The sequence below is a fragment of the Antedon bifida genome, chromosome 5 (genome assembly GCF_963402885.1).
Source record: "Antedon bifida chromosome 5, ecAntBifi1.1, whole genome shotgun sequence".
NCBI classification, from domain to species: Eukaryota; Metazoa; Echinodermata; class Crinoidea; order Comatulida; family Antedonidae; genus Antedon; species Antedon bifida.
This window is the reverse complement of record NC_136230.1, coordinates 5,939,146-5,956,730: the sequence shown is the minus strand read 5'-3', so window position 1 is coordinate 5,956,730 and position 17,585 is coordinate 5,939,146. Positions and strand designations below refer to the sequence as shown.

General features: G+C 34.9%; 2 protein-coding genes and 24 non-coding genes across 26 annotated transcripts in view; 2 read left to right on the top strand and 24 right to left on the bottom strand.

The window, feature by feature from the left end:
- Positions 1-2,277, bottom strand: part of LOC144843106 (alpha-1,3-mannosyl-glycoprotein 4-beta-N-acetylglucosaminyltransferase A-like) — a 36,606-nt gene extending 34,329 nt beyond the window's left edge. Inside the window, exons 1-2 of the mRNA XM_078699815.1 lie at positions 2,092-2,277; positions 303-479 (exon numbers count right to left, since the gene is read on the bottom strand). Of these exons, the coding sequence (XP_078555941.1) occupies positions 303-479; positions 2,092-2,176 (262 nt within the window). The 5' untranslated portion in view covers positions 2,177-2,277. The remainder of the gene's footprint in view (positions 1-302; positions 480-2,091) is intronic.
- A 455-nt stretch (positions 2,278-2,732) lies between these two features.
- On the bottom strand, positions 2,733-4,272 carry LOC144843259 (uncharacterized). The gene is made up of 5 exons (XM_078700052.1): positions 4,192-4,272; positions 3,961-3,985; positions 3,631-3,662; positions 3,208-3,391; positions 2,733-3,052 (listed from the first exon to the last, which is right to left on the bottom strand). Exons 1-5 carry the CDS (start codon positions 4,270-4,272, stop codon positions 2,775-2,777), a joined length of 600 nt encoding a protein of 199 aa, XP_078556178.1. The 3' UTR covers positions 2,733-2,774.
- A 3,640-nt stretch (positions 4,273-7,912) lies between these two features.
- On the top strand, positions 7,913-7,984 carry Trnaw-cca (transfer RNA tryptophan (anticodon CCA)). The gene has a single exon. It is a non-coding gene; the product is annotated as a tRNA-Trp (tRNA).
- A 720-nt stretch (positions 7,985-8,704) lies between these two features.
- Trnaw-cca (transfer RNA tryptophan (anticodon CCA)) lies at positions 8,705-8,776 on the top strand. The gene has a single exon. It is a non-coding gene; the product is annotated as a tRNA-Trp (tRNA).
- Positions 8,777-10,837: 2,061 nt separating this feature from the next.
- Positions 10,838-10,920, bottom strand: Trnal-uaa (transfer RNA leucine (anticodon UAA)). Its single transcript has one exon. It is a non-coding gene; the product is annotated as a tRNA-Leu (tRNA).
- Positions 10,921-10,993: 73 nt separating this feature from the next.
- Positions 10,994-11,076, bottom strand: Trnal-uaa (transfer RNA leucine (anticodon UAA)). Its single transcript has one exon. It is a non-coding gene; the product is annotated as a tRNA-Leu (tRNA).
- A 61-nt stretch (positions 11,077-11,137) lies between these two features.
- Positions 11,138-11,223, bottom strand: Trnal-uaa (transfer RNA leucine (anticodon UAA)). The gene has a single exon. It is a non-coding gene; the product is annotated as a tRNA-Leu (tRNA).
- A 72-nt stretch (positions 11,224-11,295) lies between these two features.
- Positions 11,296-11,378, bottom strand: Trnal-uaa (transfer RNA leucine (anticodon UAA)). Its single transcript has one exon. It is a non-coding gene; the product is annotated as a tRNA-Leu (tRNA).
- Positions 11,379-11,451: 73 nt separating this feature from the next.
- Trnal-uaa (transfer RNA leucine (anticodon UAA)) lies at positions 11,452-11,534 on the bottom strand. Its single transcript has one exon. It is a non-coding gene; the product is annotated as a tRNA-Leu (tRNA).
- Positions 11,535-11,595: 61 nt separating this feature from the next.
- On the bottom strand, positions 11,596-11,681 carry Trnal-uaa (transfer RNA leucine (anticodon UAA)). Its single transcript has one exon. It is a non-coding gene; the product is annotated as a tRNA-Leu (tRNA).
- Positions 11,682-11,753: 72 nt separating this feature from the next.
- Positions 11,754-11,836, bottom strand: Trnal-uaa (transfer RNA leucine (anticodon UAA)). Its single transcript has one exon. It is a non-coding gene; the product is annotated as a tRNA-Leu (tRNA).
- Positions 11,837-11,909: 73 nt separating this feature from the next.
- Trnal-uaa (transfer RNA leucine (anticodon UAA)) lies at positions 11,910-11,992 on the bottom strand. The gene has a single exon. It is a non-coding gene; the product is annotated as a tRNA-Leu (tRNA).
- A 73-nt stretch (positions 11,993-12,065) lies between these two features.
- Positions 12,066-12,148, bottom strand: Trnal-uaa (transfer RNA leucine (anticodon UAA)). Its single transcript has one exon. It is a non-coding gene; the product is annotated as a tRNA-Leu (tRNA).
- A 72-nt stretch (positions 12,149-12,220) lies between these two features.
- Trnal-uaa (transfer RNA leucine (anticodon UAA)) lies at positions 12,221-12,303 on the bottom strand. The gene has a single exon. It is a non-coding gene; the product is annotated as a tRNA-Leu (tRNA).
- Positions 12,304-12,377: 74 nt separating this feature from the next.
- Positions 12,378-12,460, bottom strand: Trnal-uaa (transfer RNA leucine (anticodon UAA)). Its single transcript has one exon. It is a non-coding gene; the product is annotated as a tRNA-Leu (tRNA).
- Positions 12,461-12,532: 72 nt separating this feature from the next.
- Positions 12,533-12,615, bottom strand: Trnal-uaa (transfer RNA leucine (anticodon UAA)). The gene has a single exon. It is a non-coding gene; the product is annotated as a tRNA-Leu (tRNA).
- A 72-nt stretch (positions 12,616-12,687) lies between these two features.
- Trnal-uag (transfer RNA leucine (anticodon UAG)) lies at positions 12,688-12,770 on the bottom strand. The gene has a single exon. It is a non-coding gene; the product is annotated as a tRNA-Leu (tRNA).
- A 72-nt stretch (positions 12,771-12,842) lies between these two features.
- On the bottom strand, positions 12,843-12,925 carry Trnal-uaa (transfer RNA leucine (anticodon UAA)). The gene has a single exon. It is a non-coding gene; the product is annotated as a tRNA-Leu (tRNA).
- Positions 12,926-12,997: 72 nt separating this feature from the next.
- Positions 12,998-13,080, bottom strand: Trnal-uaa (transfer RNA leucine (anticodon UAA)). The gene has a single exon. It is a non-coding gene; the product is annotated as a tRNA-Leu (tRNA).
- Positions 13,081-13,152: 72 nt separating this feature from the next.
- Trnal-uaa (transfer RNA leucine (anticodon UAA)) lies at positions 13,153-13,235 on the bottom strand. Its single transcript has one exon. It is a non-coding gene; the product is annotated as a tRNA-Leu (tRNA).
- A 72-nt stretch (positions 13,236-13,307) lies between these two features.
- Positions 13,308-13,390, bottom strand: Trnal-uaa (transfer RNA leucine (anticodon UAA)). Its single transcript has one exon. It is a non-coding gene; the product is annotated as a tRNA-Leu (tRNA).
- Positions 13,391-13,462: 72 nt separating this feature from the next.
- On the bottom strand, positions 13,463-13,545 carry Trnal-uaa (transfer RNA leucine (anticodon UAA)). Its single transcript has one exon. It is a non-coding gene; the product is annotated as a tRNA-Leu (tRNA).
- Positions 13,546-13,617: 72 nt separating this feature from the next.
- Trnal-uaa (transfer RNA leucine (anticodon UAA)) lies at positions 13,618-13,700 on the bottom strand. The gene has a single exon. It is a non-coding gene; the product is annotated as a tRNA-Leu (tRNA).
- Positions 13,701-13,772: 72 nt separating this feature from the next.
- Trnal-uaa (transfer RNA leucine (anticodon UAA)) lies at positions 13,773-13,855 on the bottom strand. The gene has a single exon. It is a non-coding gene; the product is annotated as a tRNA-Leu (tRNA).
- Positions 13,856-13,927: 72 nt separating this feature from the next.
- Trnal-uaa (transfer RNA leucine (anticodon UAA)) lies at positions 13,928-14,010 on the bottom strand. Its single transcript has one exon. It is a non-coding gene; the product is annotated as a tRNA-Leu (tRNA).
- A 234-nt stretch (positions 14,011-14,244) lies between these two features.
- Positions 14,245-14,327, bottom strand: Trnal-uaa (transfer RNA leucine (anticodon UAA)). Its single transcript has one exon. It is a non-coding gene; the product is annotated as a tRNA-Leu (tRNA).
- Between the last annotated feature and the right edge of the window lie 3,258 nt (positions 14,328-17,585).

Genomic DNA, 17,585 nt, shown 5'->3' with positions numbered 1-17,585 from the left:
ATTATAAACCTGTACTTTCTGGATCTCTATCAGATGTTTTCTACAGCATAGTGACTCTTGATAATAGTTAATACAGATAAATAAATTATCTTTTGTTATATATTTATTTGCGTCAATTAGCCATATGAAAGATAACACACCTCACCCACACTATGCAAGGTGAAACATTGCTTTTTTATAGAGCTCTCTTACTGGGAGGTATACTTACCGCCTTATAGTTCTAAACTGCATGCCTTGAATAGTGGGGTTGGATACTTTTCCCACATAAAACAAACATTAATAATAGTAGTATAGTAACTTACCATCACGAAAAGAGGCACTGATGTTTTTTTGTTCTTCTAATGCATGGGCAACTTGCCGTTGCAGATGATATATTTCTATTTTTCTTGCTTCATGTAACTTTACAGTCTCTTGTAACCTCTCATCTAAATCTTTAACCTTCTCATCATATTCCATTCGTAAAGACCTACTATCAGTATCTAAAATGTATAAATAAAATACATTTTTAAGGCACAGGGTAGTTTTAATAAATAAGTTCCCTCGAGATTAATGGAATGGTCCATAACTTGAGCCAAAATCTTGCAATGATCATTGAAATGACACAATTATTGCATAAAATCTCCCATTTAAGGGGATAAATTAAAAGACTGAATACGTAACCAGCTTTGCTTATAATGCAGTAATCACAAGTGGAAAAACAAGGATTTAATTGTGTTGCACGTGGGGCACAAACTTTCAAATGCCTTCCACCTAGACTAATTTTAAACACACCTACTGTACCTGCTGAAGAAATATCTGGACACCTGAAAGTCCTGGGAGGTGACAGGGGCGGATCCAGCATTATAGATTAGGGGGTGCTAAATATTTCATAAATGATAAAAACGATCCGTCAGGTTGCAGAAAAAAAAAAGTCATTATTTATTTATATTTATATTATAAAGCCTGTTGCGTCTGAGTGAGTGGGGGAAAGGGGGATGTCACATTCTTTACATCTGGATAATGATCCAGTTCACAAAGTATGATGGGACAAAGTTCAAAATGGCTTATGGTACAAAGTTAATTCTTAGTTTTACTACTTATGACATGGTACTATGCCATTGCCAGTAGAATTTCCATTACAATAGGATTAGTAACTTATTTTTAATTTCTAACCAATAAACTTGTACTGCACAGTATCTATGGCACAAACAAATATATTTCTAAATTTAAAATCATGTTACAGTAAATTGAAAACAAAATTATCTGTGTACATCTGGACTAGAATTTCTTTAAAAACACAAATTACATGCAAGTACATAGGTGTGAAAATTAATGTTAGGCTTTTTTTTTGTACCTTTTCTATTACGATTATAAATGGAAAAGGCTAGGCAAGATAACCTTACTTTTAATACTTGCCAACTCAAGTGTCCTTCAACTCAATTCTATTATCACTGAACAATTTGGATTAACTTTTTATTGTTAAAATTCTAAATCTTTAAAGATATATTTTCCCCTAAAAATAGGCCTATGCCAAGGCTACAGTACTTCAAAATAAAAAATTGTCTTTTGTTTTTTTTTTCCAAAAAAGGCTGTCTATCTCACGATTTGGGCCCGATCGTCTTGAAGTGGGCCCGATCGTCTGGGCCCGATCGTCCGTGGTCCCCATCGTCTGATAAACCTCACTCACTCAGTCAGTGCTGAATTGTATTTAAAATGAAAATGTTGTGTTGTGGTACGATTCTTTCGCTTCCCTTTTCGCTGGCATGATGATGATTATAATTTTAAATTAAAAAAAAAAAATTATTTGGATACGTAGATTAGAACAAACTCCCACCCCTGTAATGTTGTGTAAACACAAATGAAATATAAGACACGATTTTGCGAGAGTTACTACTTCTTTGCTTTATTACTAACAACTGACTATGGTGTGCCAAACGCGACACAACTGACTATGGTGTGCCAGACACGACACTACAACCCCGGCCAGGCCTTCACTGAGCTGTTAGTGTGGGAGTTAGTGTTACTGTGTAGGCCTAGCCTAGGCCTAGTGTGTTCTCTATCATGTTCATCGACCCACCAACCATATGAATGAGTTTGAACGGGCACACTTACCTTGGTTGTTTGAAAGTGTAATGAAACATACAGCAAAACCTATTAAAGTTAAAAGAATAACACTATTTCGACGTATATATCCCATGAGTTTATATAATCAGAAAAACGAGCGAAAGAACGAAAAGTTAACATTGAATGACATTACGTTAGCAAAAGACTTTTATAGCACACTGTCTCGACACGACACTCACACTATAAAGGTAGGTCAAAAAACATAACAGCAGACGATTGAAACTCAACAAAGAGGGCGCTAAGCAGAAAAAATAAAATGTTTGATATTTGAGGTTGAAATGTGAAAACGTTTAAATACATAATTAAAATACTTTATTTGGATGAAAAATATATTTATAAAATAAACCAATTATTACTTAAATTGTAAATGCATTCCTGATATTTACGGATACAAATATATGCAACGTATAGAAATAAGGTTTTTTTTTAATAGTTTAGTTATGAATATAAAAATAAAATGTTTCACGTATGCCTAATTACAAAAAAGTCCGAGTTTAGACTTTATCAAATTGAACAAATTATATAAAAAAGATATTTTATGTAGGCTTGCCTACTCATAATTTTTGGTTATAAAAGTACATGAGGTATTATATTATTTGTATCAAAAATATATAGCTATATAGTATATCATCATTATATATCAAATAATAAATAATAATCAATAATCAAAATTATTCTGTTGATTGTTCATTTTTAAGACACAAAGCAATTTCGTCTATTTTACTGTTAACTTTTGTTTGATTTGCCGATTCCAAAGCTTCGGCAAATGATGAGAAATGGTCGTACTCGTCCAGCGAAACCTCTTCGTGTGACGATATAGAGGGCGACATTTCTTTTTTCAATGTTGGACTTTTACTGCTGGTGGTGGTGGTTGGCTCTGTAACTGTCGGACTAGGGCTGTAGTTTTCACCATCTTTAATCTTAGCCAGATGAGAATACCGTTTCCTAACTGTTGAATAATAAAGAAATATTATAATATAATAATTATGATAATTCAACAATTAATTGTAATATTTCAGATGTTTACAAAATCAATCAAAGTATAATAAAAGTTTTAAAAACATATCAATAGTTAATTTACGCGGGAAATACGTCATGAGTTACCTTTGTACATGTCTGTATAATTAATGAAAGCGTTGAGTGAATCCCACAACAAATAAGGAACATGTTTATCCTTATTTGGAGCTGTCATATCTTCAGCTTCAATGAATCTTGCGAGTTTACTTTGTGTGATACTTGTAACGGATTCCGTTTTTACGATGGGAACTATAGGCTTATTTTTAGGAATCTAGAAAGACAAAATAACTTCATCTTTTTCTTTGTTTAGCATCATTTGTAGGAGGCCTATTTTAGTCATCATCATTTCGTAATCATCATCATCATCACCATCATCATCACTACATCATCGTCATCATCATCTCGTCATCATCTTCTCGTCATCATCTTCTGGTCATCATCATCATCATCATCATCATCTCTAGTAATAGTTTGTTTCCAATTAATATGTTATGAACAGAAACCACTTACCACTGATAAGTACTTTGCTTTCCAATGAATACCTTAAGAATAGATCAAAAATGTTATTAAAGTTTAAAGGTCTGGACTAGGCCTAATCAATGTTTTATTTTATCATAGCGCCCTCTCTATGGAAAAATTTCCTCGGTGGTGGTGTGGATGGCAGTTAAAGTAAGCACAATTAATACAGTACAATACTAGGCCTGTAACAAAACAGTAAATTTAATATTTAAAAAGTATATATAGGACTAGGCTAATGCTAAATAAACAAGATTTAGGCACAATAATATCATAATCTATTTATTTGAGGGAATATTATTTTAGAAACATAACACAACTTACCATCCTTCAAAAGCATGCTTAACGTCTTTGGAGTTGGATGAAAATAAAACAAATTAATATAAAGTAATAAACATATTTGTATAAATATATGGGCCTAACTAGGCTAGATACTAAATAGGACTAATAGGCCTACCTAGGCCTAGGCTAGACCTGTGATAATTAATTCACCGATGCTAAATGTTAAAAGTTTAATGTAAGTATGCCAGAGGGAGAGGAGGCCTGGTTACTTACCGGTACGTTTTCATTGATCAACTTAACTTCATCAGTTGGTTCTCTTCCTTTTATCTGCTTATTATGACTAGGCCTATCCATAGTTAATAGTGATCATGTACGAACATTATTTTCATAGGGGTTATGTGATATAGGGCCTAGTTTCTCATTGCATCTTTCATATTTGGCGCGTAATAACATTATACATGCGTACGCGTGCGCGCGCGTGGCAACTTCATAGATATACCGCCGTTCAAAGATCGTATAGCACCACGTGGCGCTATATAATTATAGTATCTTTGTCACCGTTTAACTCTCGTTCACACTCTGACGAACTGCAGGAGGCCAGTTCCCATTGGATGAGGTGTAGGGAACTTTTCGTTCAAAACTTACACGACGTGTGAAAGCGAGGGCAGCGGACAGCAACAGCATTTTATAAAGAGTCCAAACTACTTTTTGGTGTAGGCCTACGGACGGTACGGTTGGAACCGACGGATCATGGAGGTATTTATAACGCCATGCGAGGGATGGTGCTTGTTGTTCGTGGTCTAATAAAAGGCGAATTGTTTTATTCGGCCCAAGATTATGAACGTTTGCATAAACTGATTATATTTAGTTGGCCTGTATAAAGTATATAAGCAAGACCAAATAAGTTGTATTTGATTACTGAAATTTCTTTTCACACAAAAGACAAAGTTTTGACAGCTCTAGAATTCGTCAAATTGTAAAAATTGCCGGAAGATTCTCACCTATCAAAGCGTTTGTTATGTTTAGTTAATAGTGAGTATGTGTAATCGCCGTACTCGTGTTACTAAATTATTGCACTTAATTCAGTCAATCGAGAGATGCCATTTATGTAAGTCAGTTTCTATTGACTGATCGCCGTCGGCGACTAGAAATACAATCCGCGAACCACAAATACCATTACGTTTTCTGTATTTCTTTGGCGTGTGAAATCAGAATAATTTACACACTATTTGAATGGTTACTCGACACCTAATTGTTATAATGAAAACAAGAAATAGGCTACAGTTCTATCTTATAAGAAATTTATATAAGCGAGACTTATATCGAAATGATGTTGTTGTGAAGGTGTACTTTGTCAGACAACTTCTATTTTAAGATTTATATATTTTTTGGAATGTCTATTATTAGGCCTACAAGAAATTATTTGCGAGACTTATCGAAATTCTGTTGTGTGTGTATAATTGTGAATGTGTAGGCCTACAACGTTTGTCAGGCTTTGACTTTTTCAGACATCCTCTATATTATTAGTGTGTTTTTTTTTATGTAAATAAAGATGTTTTTTTAATGTCTATTTGTTAAACGTGCCGTTGATATTCTACGAAACCCAGTAAATTGCTATTATTATCCACGATTATCCTATTTTAATAACTAACTAAACAATACAAAAATAGCTTGGCATGGATTGACGCAGAAGAAGGGCAGAGGTGAATCTTACCTAGCCCCATGAGTGTGATGAGCAAACGAATTGAAGAATAAAGCCGTACAAATGCAATGTAATGTGTAAACATTAGGTACACGCATTGTAAGTGGATAACAATGACAAGAACAGTTGTATGTATACACACAGGTTGAACTGTCACGAAAAAGGCACCATCATCACGACAAATGAAAGTGGGGACCGAATAAAACCCGGTGTCACCATGTAGGCCTACCCCGCTAACCGGTAGCGCCAGAGGGGTGGGTCAATTCCCTTCTTCCACAATCCGAAACCTGAGACATTCTGAAGACCTAAACATTTTTTTCCACTAGGACGCAACGCAATGACGTAGGTGCAAAACGCAAATTGACCAATCACGACGCAATGGATCATCCGAAATGTCGTTTGTAATTGGTCAGCTCACATGGGGTGCGCTTACATACATCCTTGCGTTGAAGTGGAAAGCTTCATGGACATAGATTTTAAATGTTGTGAATTGTGTTAGGGCTTTTAAAAAATATCTCTTTCATGTGCATTAATACGAAATAAAAGTATAGAGAAGGCCATAAACTGTTTGCGTTAATTATTGTGCTTGACGTGTGAAAATGACGAAATGATGGAGGCGAAGACGCTAAATAAGGATAACGTACCATTGACGGTGGGGTAAAGCAGTAAACAATGGGCTTATATATACGCCAATTAGTGTAAACATAATATTATTTATTTTTTAAACAGGGGAAAGTTAGTGCCACTGTCATGTATTAAAGTTCATTGACATAGGCCTATGTTGCGTGTTGGTATATTTACATTATGTTTGCTCATTGCGGTACATTCTGACCACAAATAGCCGCGCGGTTGTGTACATTCAACGTTCGCATTGTCTGTATTATGTTATAAATAATCATAATTCAATATAAACATACCGCAATCCCCATGGATTCATATTAACTATAACTTCACAAATGACGTCACCAAATATAGAATTGTGGTCAGTCCACTTAAACAAGACAGGTTGACTGTGGCTTAAATTCTTGACGTTAGCTGGCATTCACACGAAAGTGGAAAACGGCTCTTCAGGATCGACTTAAAATGTTAATAATAAAACTACGAAATAAAATTGCATTGACTTTAAAATCCGTCAGATTAAGCAGAATTTGAATTATTTCTATTTATAACTTTAAATTAATTAATACAGCAAGTTTTACGATATTTTAAAATATTTATTTCCGGATAACAAATGCGCATTAATTAACAGACCTATTTCCTTAAAGATGTATTGTCCCCCAAAAACATGACAGATTATTAAATCAGATTTTGAATAAGTTATTTTGTAGTTTTAACAAAGTTAATTACTTGCGTAGAAAAAAAACCGAAAAAAATGTTTTCATTTAAGCCTATAAAATGACAAAATAAACGGATAAATTCAACCAAAACCCATTGGCTAGCAGTCAATTTGACTATTTTTTTGCTTTAAATTACAGTTTTCAGGTAAATACATTTTTTTTTCGATTCAATTTTTGTTTAAAGTGGAAAACTATTATGTGACATTAAAATGGTACGGTATATTCAACAAAAAATTGTAAAAAAAATATTTTTTTCAGGGTGACTTTAAACAGATCGCTATTAACAATAACTGTAGGGCAACATTGTACGAAACTATATAGCCTAGAAGTTCTTTTGGGACGGCCGAAAATTTAAAGTACTCAATGAGGATAACGTTTGGAAAAAATAAGTAAAATAAAAAATGTAAATATTCTTATATTCATATAAATAACTGTGGTCCTACTTCTCTAGCTTACACCATAATTTTGTTTCAAATATCAATGATAGCAGGCCTACTGTTCAAAAAGTATAATTTTTAGACATTACATAAATAAATATTTACTGGCCCGTGATCGATTATTAGAATACATTGAACAGCGACAATGATAAATTGACCAATCAGATAACTCCATAGATCATCGGTAGGTAATTAGTTAGCACCAATGGTATCCTGCAATACATACACCATGGATACACCTAATTCCATGCTACACACACGATGATGAATATATCATTAATATTTATTAATTAATCAAATAGATTATGTTTATATTATTAACATTATTAATAATATATATTTCTTTCTTGATGAACTGAATAAATGTGTAATTTAATACAAATACGCATAATGAATGACGTTAACACAGTGACTAAAATTTCTCATCATTACATCATCCCTAATGCACTATATTAAATCACTATACTATTGGGCCTACATTTTTTAAATTCGGGTTAATAGACAACTTCTAATAGGAAGACTCCGTGGCCAAATGGTAAGGCGTCTGACTCCAGATCAGAAGACTGCGTGTTCAAGTCACGTCGGGGTCAATTTTTTTTTTCAATTTTGGTCTAACCGTAACTTTCTATTTACGCCTACATGAATTTAAATATTCTGCGCGATACATTCATGCTGCTGTAATACCCTACAATTTTAAACATAAATATATAATCAAATAGCTAAAGATATGGTTAGGCCTATAATACATGATGCTCAATAATATTAGATAATTTTAAGATATTTTAAAATATTTATTTTAATCATTAGTAATTAATTAACAGATATTTACTTAGACATAAAAGATATATGACACTGTCAACACAAAACATAATATTTTTTTTTGGTATCATCATTTATTATTATTGATCAGATCATCTGTATTTTTCCCTCTTTTTAAATTTATATAATACTTGTTTTTTCTTATGTGCTGCAATAGATTTGTAACTATTATTATATGGACGTGAATTCGAAATAAAAGCAAAAATTCGTATTGAAATTGAAAATTTATTCCTAAATGTTCTTTTCTTAAAGATATCATAGGCCTATAGTAGATTATTTTATTTCGGTTACTAGGCCTAATTAATTAAATTAATCAAGAATATTATTATTAACGCAGTATTCCTCATTTTTTACACATTCAACAACTTGACAAGTTTGTATAAACCTGCATAATTAAATGACGTAATCCATACAATACAAATTTCATCATGTTTCATCATCCTTAAATCGCTAAATTAAACATTGTGACATTCGGATAGATACTACAAGGAGACCCCGTGGCCCAATGGTAAGGCGTCTGACTCCAGTTCAGAAGACTGCGTGTTCAAGCCACGTCGGGGTCAATTTTTTTGTATAGAATTTATCATTTTTATAGATACAAATAAATGTTCTATGTGTACATTTCCTGCTGTATATAGCATATACATGTATGTTTTGATACAAAATATACCGTAGTTTAATTAAGTGGATATTCTAAAGATGTATACGATTAAGTCTAACTTAAAGCCTTGTCTACACTATCAAACTTTATGTTACAAAAAAAAATTGATGTGCCCATATATTATATGGACATAATAATCACTACCATATTTGGGCATATCACTACCATATTTAAGTATATTACTACCATATTTTGGCACATCACACTTTTTTGTCAAACTAGTTTGATAGTGTAGACAGAGCTTAAGGCTCTAATTAAGGATAAAAACAAGAAAATTGCTAAAACTGTCCAACACACGTCAGTACAACCCCTCCCTTGGTACACTCCTACTAAATTGACACTTTGTCCGTGAAACGAACGAGGAAATAATGTTTCAACACAATGGCCAGACCAACCCTTATTCACCCCTATATTGTTGAGTACCAATGTGTATCATTAATATGGTTCTACTGTAATAAAAGCATATACATGCAATTAAGGGTGAGGGGGAGAGGGGGAGTGGGGGTGAATGGGATTGGAATACTCGGAATCACAAGGAGAAGCTCTCAATCGAATATTATTTTCATGATAAACCGAAGACACTACACTAAACCTAAAGCTTGGTTCCCACTAGTACGCAACGTAAGGAGTAAGGACGTAAGCGCAAGGCAAGTGAATTGACCAATGACAAGCGAATGTTCGAATTATCCATTGCTTGTGATTTGTCAAATCACTTACGTTGCGTTACGTCTACGTTGTCTCTCTAGTGTGAACCAAGAATTAGTGATAATATTAATATGGTTCATTTATCAATTTACACTAGTTCGGTCTCTTCTTCATGGTTCGGTTAAAATTGAATTTAACAACGATTATGTCTTTGGAATACGGCTTTCACAATCCACTTGTTCAAGCCGTTCAATGCTACACAGCGGGTTTGACAAACGGTTGATGGTGTTTAGTGTGTTTTATTTGTTTGTATTATTTGTTCATTTTTAAATTTTGGGTGAAATGGTCATACAGGAAGTGGGCCAGGTTATGTTATGTGTTTAGTGTGTTTATTCTTTTAAAAGCTTTCGTACGATTACTTGAAAGGTGATATTCGGTTGTAGTCCCTGGTGGGGATACGTAATATACCCATTTTCATTTACTAGATCCCCAAGACGATATATAATAACGATCAATCAAAAAGGTAAAATAAACCAATTTACGTTAACAATATTTGCTATATAAATATACCACTTATATTATTATGCCCACTACCACTATTATAACTTCCGTAGTTATGATACGCCATTTGTGCCAAAATAGTTTTTTTTTCTTTCTTTTTACCATTTTAAGCCGAATCGCGGTCCATAAGTAGAAGATAGACTACCGTACATTTTGTGATCATTGGCTTACTATCTCCACGCATAATATGACCATTTTAATTAAGGTAGTAACCACACGTGAGCCAACAAGTTAATTTAACAAACTTGCTTGGGCGTTTGTGAACGTACACAAAGATCAGAATGTTAATATCAAATTTATAAGTAAAGATAGACAGGAATTGTACCACCTATCCAAACACTAAGCAATAGTCTGGGTTTCAGACGGAGTATATTATATAATCATGGAGTTGTAAAACTCCCTCGAAATAACTAACAGACTTAGGGCAAGTCTAACCAAGCAACTGAACTGAACTAACTCTTAGCCTCGACCCTCAATGCTTTCGCTAAAAGAACAGACTCATTCAAACACTATTATAAGTAACTTACTTACTTGTCATATATTATACTGTAATTCCTCGTCGTCTAATGGATATAATTCAACATTAACTTATCAGAAATAATATATTAAAACAATAATAAAACTGGTATAGATGGCATGGTACGTTCAAATACATTGGACGTCAAAAACATGGTGTGGAGAATGGTGTATGCAAATGTATACCGTATAATAACACCAGGTATTCTAATATATAAAAAAAAATATGTTAAAAAAATATTAGTACGGATGGGGTTCGAACCCATGCGGACATACGTCCATTGGAACTTAAGTCCAACGCCTTAACCACTCGGCCACCGTACTTGAGCTTATTGTCGATTGACAAACAAATTTTGTAAACAATTAAAAATACGAAAAACAATGGGGTTAAAATAATTAGTACGGATGGGGTTCGAACCCATGCGGACATACGTCCATTGGAACTTAAGTCAAACGCCTTAACCACTCGGTCACCGTACTTGCGCTTGTTGGCAATTGACAAACACATTCCGTAAACAATTAAAAATATAAAAAACAATGGTGTTAGGACGGATGGGGTTCGAACCCATGCAGACATACGTCCATTGGAACTTAAGTCCAACGCCTTAACCACTCGGCGACCGTAATAGTGCTTGTTGGTTATTGACAAACACATTCCATAAACAATTAAAAATATGAAAAACAATGGTGTTAAAATATTAGTACGGATGGGGTTCGAACCCATGCGGACATACGTCCATTGGAACTTACGTCCAACGCCTTAACCACTCGGCCACCGTACTTGCGCTTGTTGTCGATTGACAAACAAATTTTGTAAACAATTAAAAATACGAAAAACAATGGTGTTAAAATAATTAGTACGGATGGGGTTCGAACCCATGCGGACATACGTCCATTGGAACTTAAGTCCAACGCCTTAACCACTCGGCCACCGTACTTGCGCTTGTCGTCAATTGACAAACACATTCCGTAAACAATTAAAAATATAAAAAACAATGGTGTTAGGACGGATGGGGTTCGAACCCATGCAGACATACGTCCATTGGAACTTAAGTCCAACGCCTTAACCACTCGGCGACCGTAATAGTGCTTGTTGGTTATTGACAAACACATTCCATAAACAATTAAAAATATGAAAAACAATGGTGTTAAAATATTAGTACGGATGGGGTTCGAACCCATGCGGACATACGTCCATTGGAACTTAAGTCCAACGCCTTAACCACTCGGCCACCGTACTTGCGCTTGTTGTCGATTGACAAACAAATTTTGTAAACAATTAAAAATACGAAAAACAATGGTGTTAAAATAATTAGTACGGATGGGGTTCGAACCCATGCGGACATACGTCCATTGGAACTTAAGTCCAACGCCTTAACCACTCGGCCACCGTACTTGCGCTTGTTGTCGATTGACAAACAAATTTTGTAAACAATTAAAAATACGAAAAACAATGGTGTTAAAATAATTAGTACGGATGGGGTTCGAACCCATGCGGACATACGTCCATTGGAACTTAAGCCCAACGCCTTAACCACTCGGCCACCGTACTTGCGCTTGTCGTCAATTGACAAACAAATTTTGTAAACAATTAAAAATACGAAAAACAATGGGGTTAAAATATTAGTACGGATGGGGTTCGAACCCATGCGGACATACGTCCATTGGAACTTAAGTCCAACGCCTTAATCACTCGGCCACCGTACTTGCGCTTGTGGTCGATTGACAAACAAATTTTGTAAACAATTAAAAATACGAAAAAAACAATGGTGTTAAAATATTAGTATGGATGGGGTTCGAAACCATGCGGACATACGTGCATTGGAACTTAAGTCCAACGCCTTAACCACTCGGCCACCGTACTTGCGCTTGTTGTCGATTGACAAACACATTTTGTAAAAAATTTAAAATACGAAAAACAATGGTGTTAAAATATTAGTACGGATGGGGTTCGAACCAATGCTGACATACGTCCATTGGAACTTAAGTCCAACGCCTTAACCACTCGGCCACCGTACTTGCGCTTGTTGTCGATTGACAAACAAATTTTGTAAACAATTAAAAATACGAAAAACAATGGTGTTAAAATATTAGTACGGATGGGGTTCGAACCTATGCGGACATACGTCCATTGGAACCTAAGTCCAACGCCTTAACCACTCGGCCATCGTACTTGCGCTTGTTGTCGATTGACAAACACATTCAGTAAACAATTAAAAATATGAAAAACAATGGTGTTAAAATATTAGTACGGATGGGGTTCGAACCCATGCGGACATACGTCCATTGGAACTTAAGTCCAACGCCTTAACAACTCGGCCACCGTACTCGCACTTGTTTTCGATTAGGGAACACATTCCGTAAACAATTAAAAATATGAAAAACAATGGTGTTAAAATATTAGTACGGATGGGGTTCGAACCCATGCGGACATACGTCCATTGGAACTTAAGTCCAACGCCTTAACCACTCGGCCACCGTACTTGCGCTTGTTGTCGATTGACAAACAAATTTTGTAAACAATTAAAATTACGAAAAACAATGGTGTTAAAATATTAGTACGGATGGGGTTCGAACCCATGCGGACATACGTCCATTGGAACTTAAGTCCAACGCCTTAACCACTCGGCCACCGTACTTGCGCTTGTTGTCGATTGACAAACAAATTTTGTAAACAATTAAAAACATGAAAAACAATGGTGTTAAAATATTAGTACGGATGGGGTTCGAACCCATGCGGACATACGTCCATTGGAACTTAAGTCCAACGCCTTAACCACTCGGCCACCGTACTTGCGCTTGTTTTCGATTAGGGAGCACATTCCGTAAACAATTAAAAATATGAAACACAATGGTGTTAAAATATTAGTACGGATGGGGTTCGAACCCATGCGGACATACGTCCATTGGAACTTAAGTCCAACGCCTTAACCACTCGGCCACCGTACTTGCGCTTGTTGTCGATTGACAAACAAATTTTGTAAACAATTAAAAATACGAAAAACAATGGTGTTAAAATATTAGTACGGATGGGGTTCGAACCTATGCGGACATACGTCCATTGGAACTTAAGTCCAACGCCTTAACCACTCGGCCATCGTACTTGCGCTTGTTGTCGATTGACACACACATTCAGTTAACAATTAAAAATATGAAAAACAATGGTGTTAAAATATTAGTACGGATGGGGTTCGAACCCATGCGGACATACGTCCATTGGAACTTAAGTCCAACGCCTTAACCACTCGGCCACCGTACTTGCGCTTGATGTCGATTGACAAACAAATTTTGTAAACAATTAAAAACATGAAAAACAATGGTGTTAAAATATTAGTACGGATGGGGTTCGAACCCATGCGGACATACGTCCATTGGAACTTAAGTCCAACGCCTTAACCACTCGGCCACCGTACTTGCGCTTGTTTTGATTAGGGAGCACATTCCGTAAACAATTAAAAATATGAAACACAATGGTGTTAAAATATTAGTACGGATGGGGTTCGAACCCATTGTCCACCTAACGTCCATTGAAACGTAAGTCCAACGCCTTAACCACTCGGCCAACGTACTTGTGCTTGTTGGTTGTTGACAAACACATTTCGTAAACTATTATCAAATATAAAAATAGAAAATATTGATTTTAAATATTAGTACGGATGGGGTTCGAACCCATGCGGACATACGTCCATTGGAACTTAAGTCCAACGCCTTAACCACTCGGCCACCGTACTTACGCTTGTTAGTTTTCAAACAGTTATCAAGAAATAATAACGCAATCAACGAACGACACACCATCACTATTATTAATTATATATATATATATATATTTTTTTAAACAATTGAAAATTGTTTTTCGTCGCATAGTTAACAGTGGTTTCAGAAGACAATTCATATATTTGGATGATGGGTCTCAATCTAATCTAAACAAACTCCATTCAATTTCCCAGTTCAATGAAAGCAGAATGATGGATCAGATGACAAATACATTTTATGGGTGTGTACATACGGTTGGAGTACAAATCGAAAACAAACATAATACGATCAAGAAGTCAACGAAATGACTAATCAATCACAAACATATAGATATTTTTAAACACAGTTTAAACAACTTTATTATTATAATAGCTCTATAGACATATAACATTGTAATTTTCAAAGTGTGCAAACTCATTGAAGTCAGACTGGTGTTTCTGCACACTGACATTTCTAAGGTCAACTCTATACCGTCAAACATTACACCTGTGTGGTGGACACATGTATACGCGCGCGTTTTAACATTGCTGAAGCCATACGTTTGTACGCACGCGTTTCAACGCATGGTGAAGTCACACGGATTGTACGCGCGCGTTCCAACGTTGAGAAAGTCATACAGTTTGTACGCGCGGAGTTATAATGTTGATGAATTCATACCGTGTGTACGCGAGTGTCCTACGTTGATGAAATCGCTGAAGTTATGATTTTCGCGAATACGAGTAATATCAATCAATTCATTACGAATTAATTTATTTATATTGGTTTTTTTTATGGAATCAGTCCATCAATCAATCGGGCCATCCATCAATCAATGTCACCTACAACAATCAAATCTAAAAACGGACAACATTTTACAAAACTATCTATCTATAAATGTTAAGAATGAAATATCGTTATATTATTTAATACCACTTAATACACGCACAAAAATGATACTTAGTAACCCAGCAACCACCCGATCGTTTTAGATTAAGAGATTATCTTCAGCTGTTTAAGAAATCATGAGAAAGAATAAAAGTAGAAAACAATCAGCCTTGTTTCCAGTCAATCAAACAATCGTCCTATGAAGGGGTATATAATAATAGTTTAGGCCTAGAACAATACCAGAATCTCCTATTCAATAGAAAGAATATAAGATGTATTGTACAGAGGTCAATGTGTTCAATAAAGGTGCAATTTTGGTATTAACGCCTTAATGAAATTATTATATTATGGGTGGAGTTGTGGTTTAGTGGATCTGTCTACTGGTACCCGTTAAGCCATCGTTTGAAGGGGTTTTGTTGGCATACAGGCACTATTCACAGTTTAAATCGTTTTACCACAAGATATTGCAATTAGAGATAATCCTTGGAAACGATGATGGGTTTAGGATTTTATTGTTATACCTGTGAATAAAAAGTTTAAAAAATGCTGACATTTTTGCACAAGAGTTCACGACGAGGTAATACTCTGTGATAATAATGCGCGAAACAATGGGCGGAGAGGGGGAACGTGAGGCGGCGGGTGGGTGGGAGGGGTGTAGAAGGGCCAAACTTGGGCACAAGCAAGCGTCTTAACATTAACTCAACTAAATCATGGAGATTTCGATATCACGGGAATTTTGGTCAGGGCTAAATTGTGAAATCTGTTCATTTTAAGAAAACCGGCCCAAACGACATCAAGTGGGGATGGAGGAAATCTATAGAGATGAGTAGACAGAAACTTATTCTCAGTTACACGTAACATTAAGTCACATTTATCTATAATAACATCACATGTATGTCTAAATATAAAATTTGATTATTAAAGATATATTGTCCCCCCTTATGTTTTTCAAATGTTTGTTGAATATGCCATTTTGATGTCACGTAGGCCTAATAGTTATTCACTTTGACCAAATACTGGATCGGAAAAAAAAAGATTTACCTGAAAAAATGTAATTTAAAGCAAACAATACTTAAACTGTCTGCAAGATAATGGTTTTTGGTTAAAATTAACCGTTTCTATTGTCTTTTTATAAGAGAAATATTTTTTTTACAGAAGTGAATAGGCCTAACTTTATTAAAACTGCAAAATCGCCTATTTAAAGTTTTATTGTATTAATTTTTCATGTTGAGGTGGGGGGGCGGGTATACATCTTAAAAGATGACATTAAATAATGTACTACTGTATTATGCATACATTTAACATACACCTGATCCATTGTACCAATTAACTGTCCAAAAAATTAGAAGTAATATTTGAACTAGATAAACCTTAAAGGTAATATAAACTCATTCGTGTGTACACATTGGCTCTTGGGATCACGTTTTCGTCAATATTAGCTCAGGTAAAATCTTCTTTAAAATTGTCTAATTCAATATGGCATGACCTCTAAACGTTTGGAAACAAACAAGTTAGACAGATTGGTTCGTGTTCGGATGGTTTAACGGTTTAAAAAAAAGATTTAGCGGTGTTCATGTCTTGAAGTGTCATGTCTCGTTTATTGTTTTGATTTCAACCTTCGGATATTAAGAGAAAATACAAATAAAAACAAAAAAGGATATATGCAATTAAGTGTAATATTATTAACACTTTAAACGTACAGAATGTATTCGATTGGGGAATTTGAGTAATGTTTTCCCGTTTCCTTATTTAGTTAACGGCGTAATTCGAACGTTAAAGCGCAACGGCGCAACGCAAGAAAGTAGACACAACGTATCGAATCGACGTAAAGTTCCGTCATAATTATAACATTTTCGTGTCACAAGTAGGAACCGACGACGTAAGCACGGTGCCGTATGCGTATATTCAACATCGTTTTCTGTTTTACTAGGGAAGAGTAATTTCGTACGTCGCAACAATGATTCAATTTCTCGTAAGAGGGGGGATGCAAAATTGATAGAAGAGTATTATACGTTGCGTCGTTCGTTGCTCATGATTTTTTTCTAATTGGGAACCAAGTTTTGAGCTTAATTAACGTTTACTATTCGACAAAAATTGATACCAGATTGTTGTGTCTATCCAATAAAAACTCATCTATAGAAATTCGTTAAAAATAACTGAAAGAGAATTAGTTAAAGGTTGCTAATTGTATAGGCCTATACAAACACTTTATTTTCCGAAAAAAAAAAACTTTCATACACCACAAAATTCCAAACTCTTTCTATTCAAATACTCATCACTCCATTTAAAATTGCTGACAGCAGACCAACCTTAAGGCTCATAATGATCGATGATAACTAGATGAATATGCATTTTTTGCACCAAAAAAACAA

Excerpts from the sequence above, each read along its gene's own strand:
- LOC144843259 (XM_078700052.1), bottom strand. The coding sequence starts at position 4,272 with ATGGATAGGCCTAGTCATAATAAGCAGATAAAAGGAAGAGAACCAACT. Across the intron at positions 3,986-4,191 it reads TGATCAATGAAAACGTACCG|ACGTTAAGCATGCTTTTGAA; the intron begins GTAAGTAACCAG and ends CCAACTCCAAAG. Across the intron at positions 3,392-3,630 it reads AAGCAAAGTACTTATCAGTG|ATTCCTAAAAATAAGCCTAT; the intron begins GTAAGTGGTTTC and ends TTGTCTTTCTAG.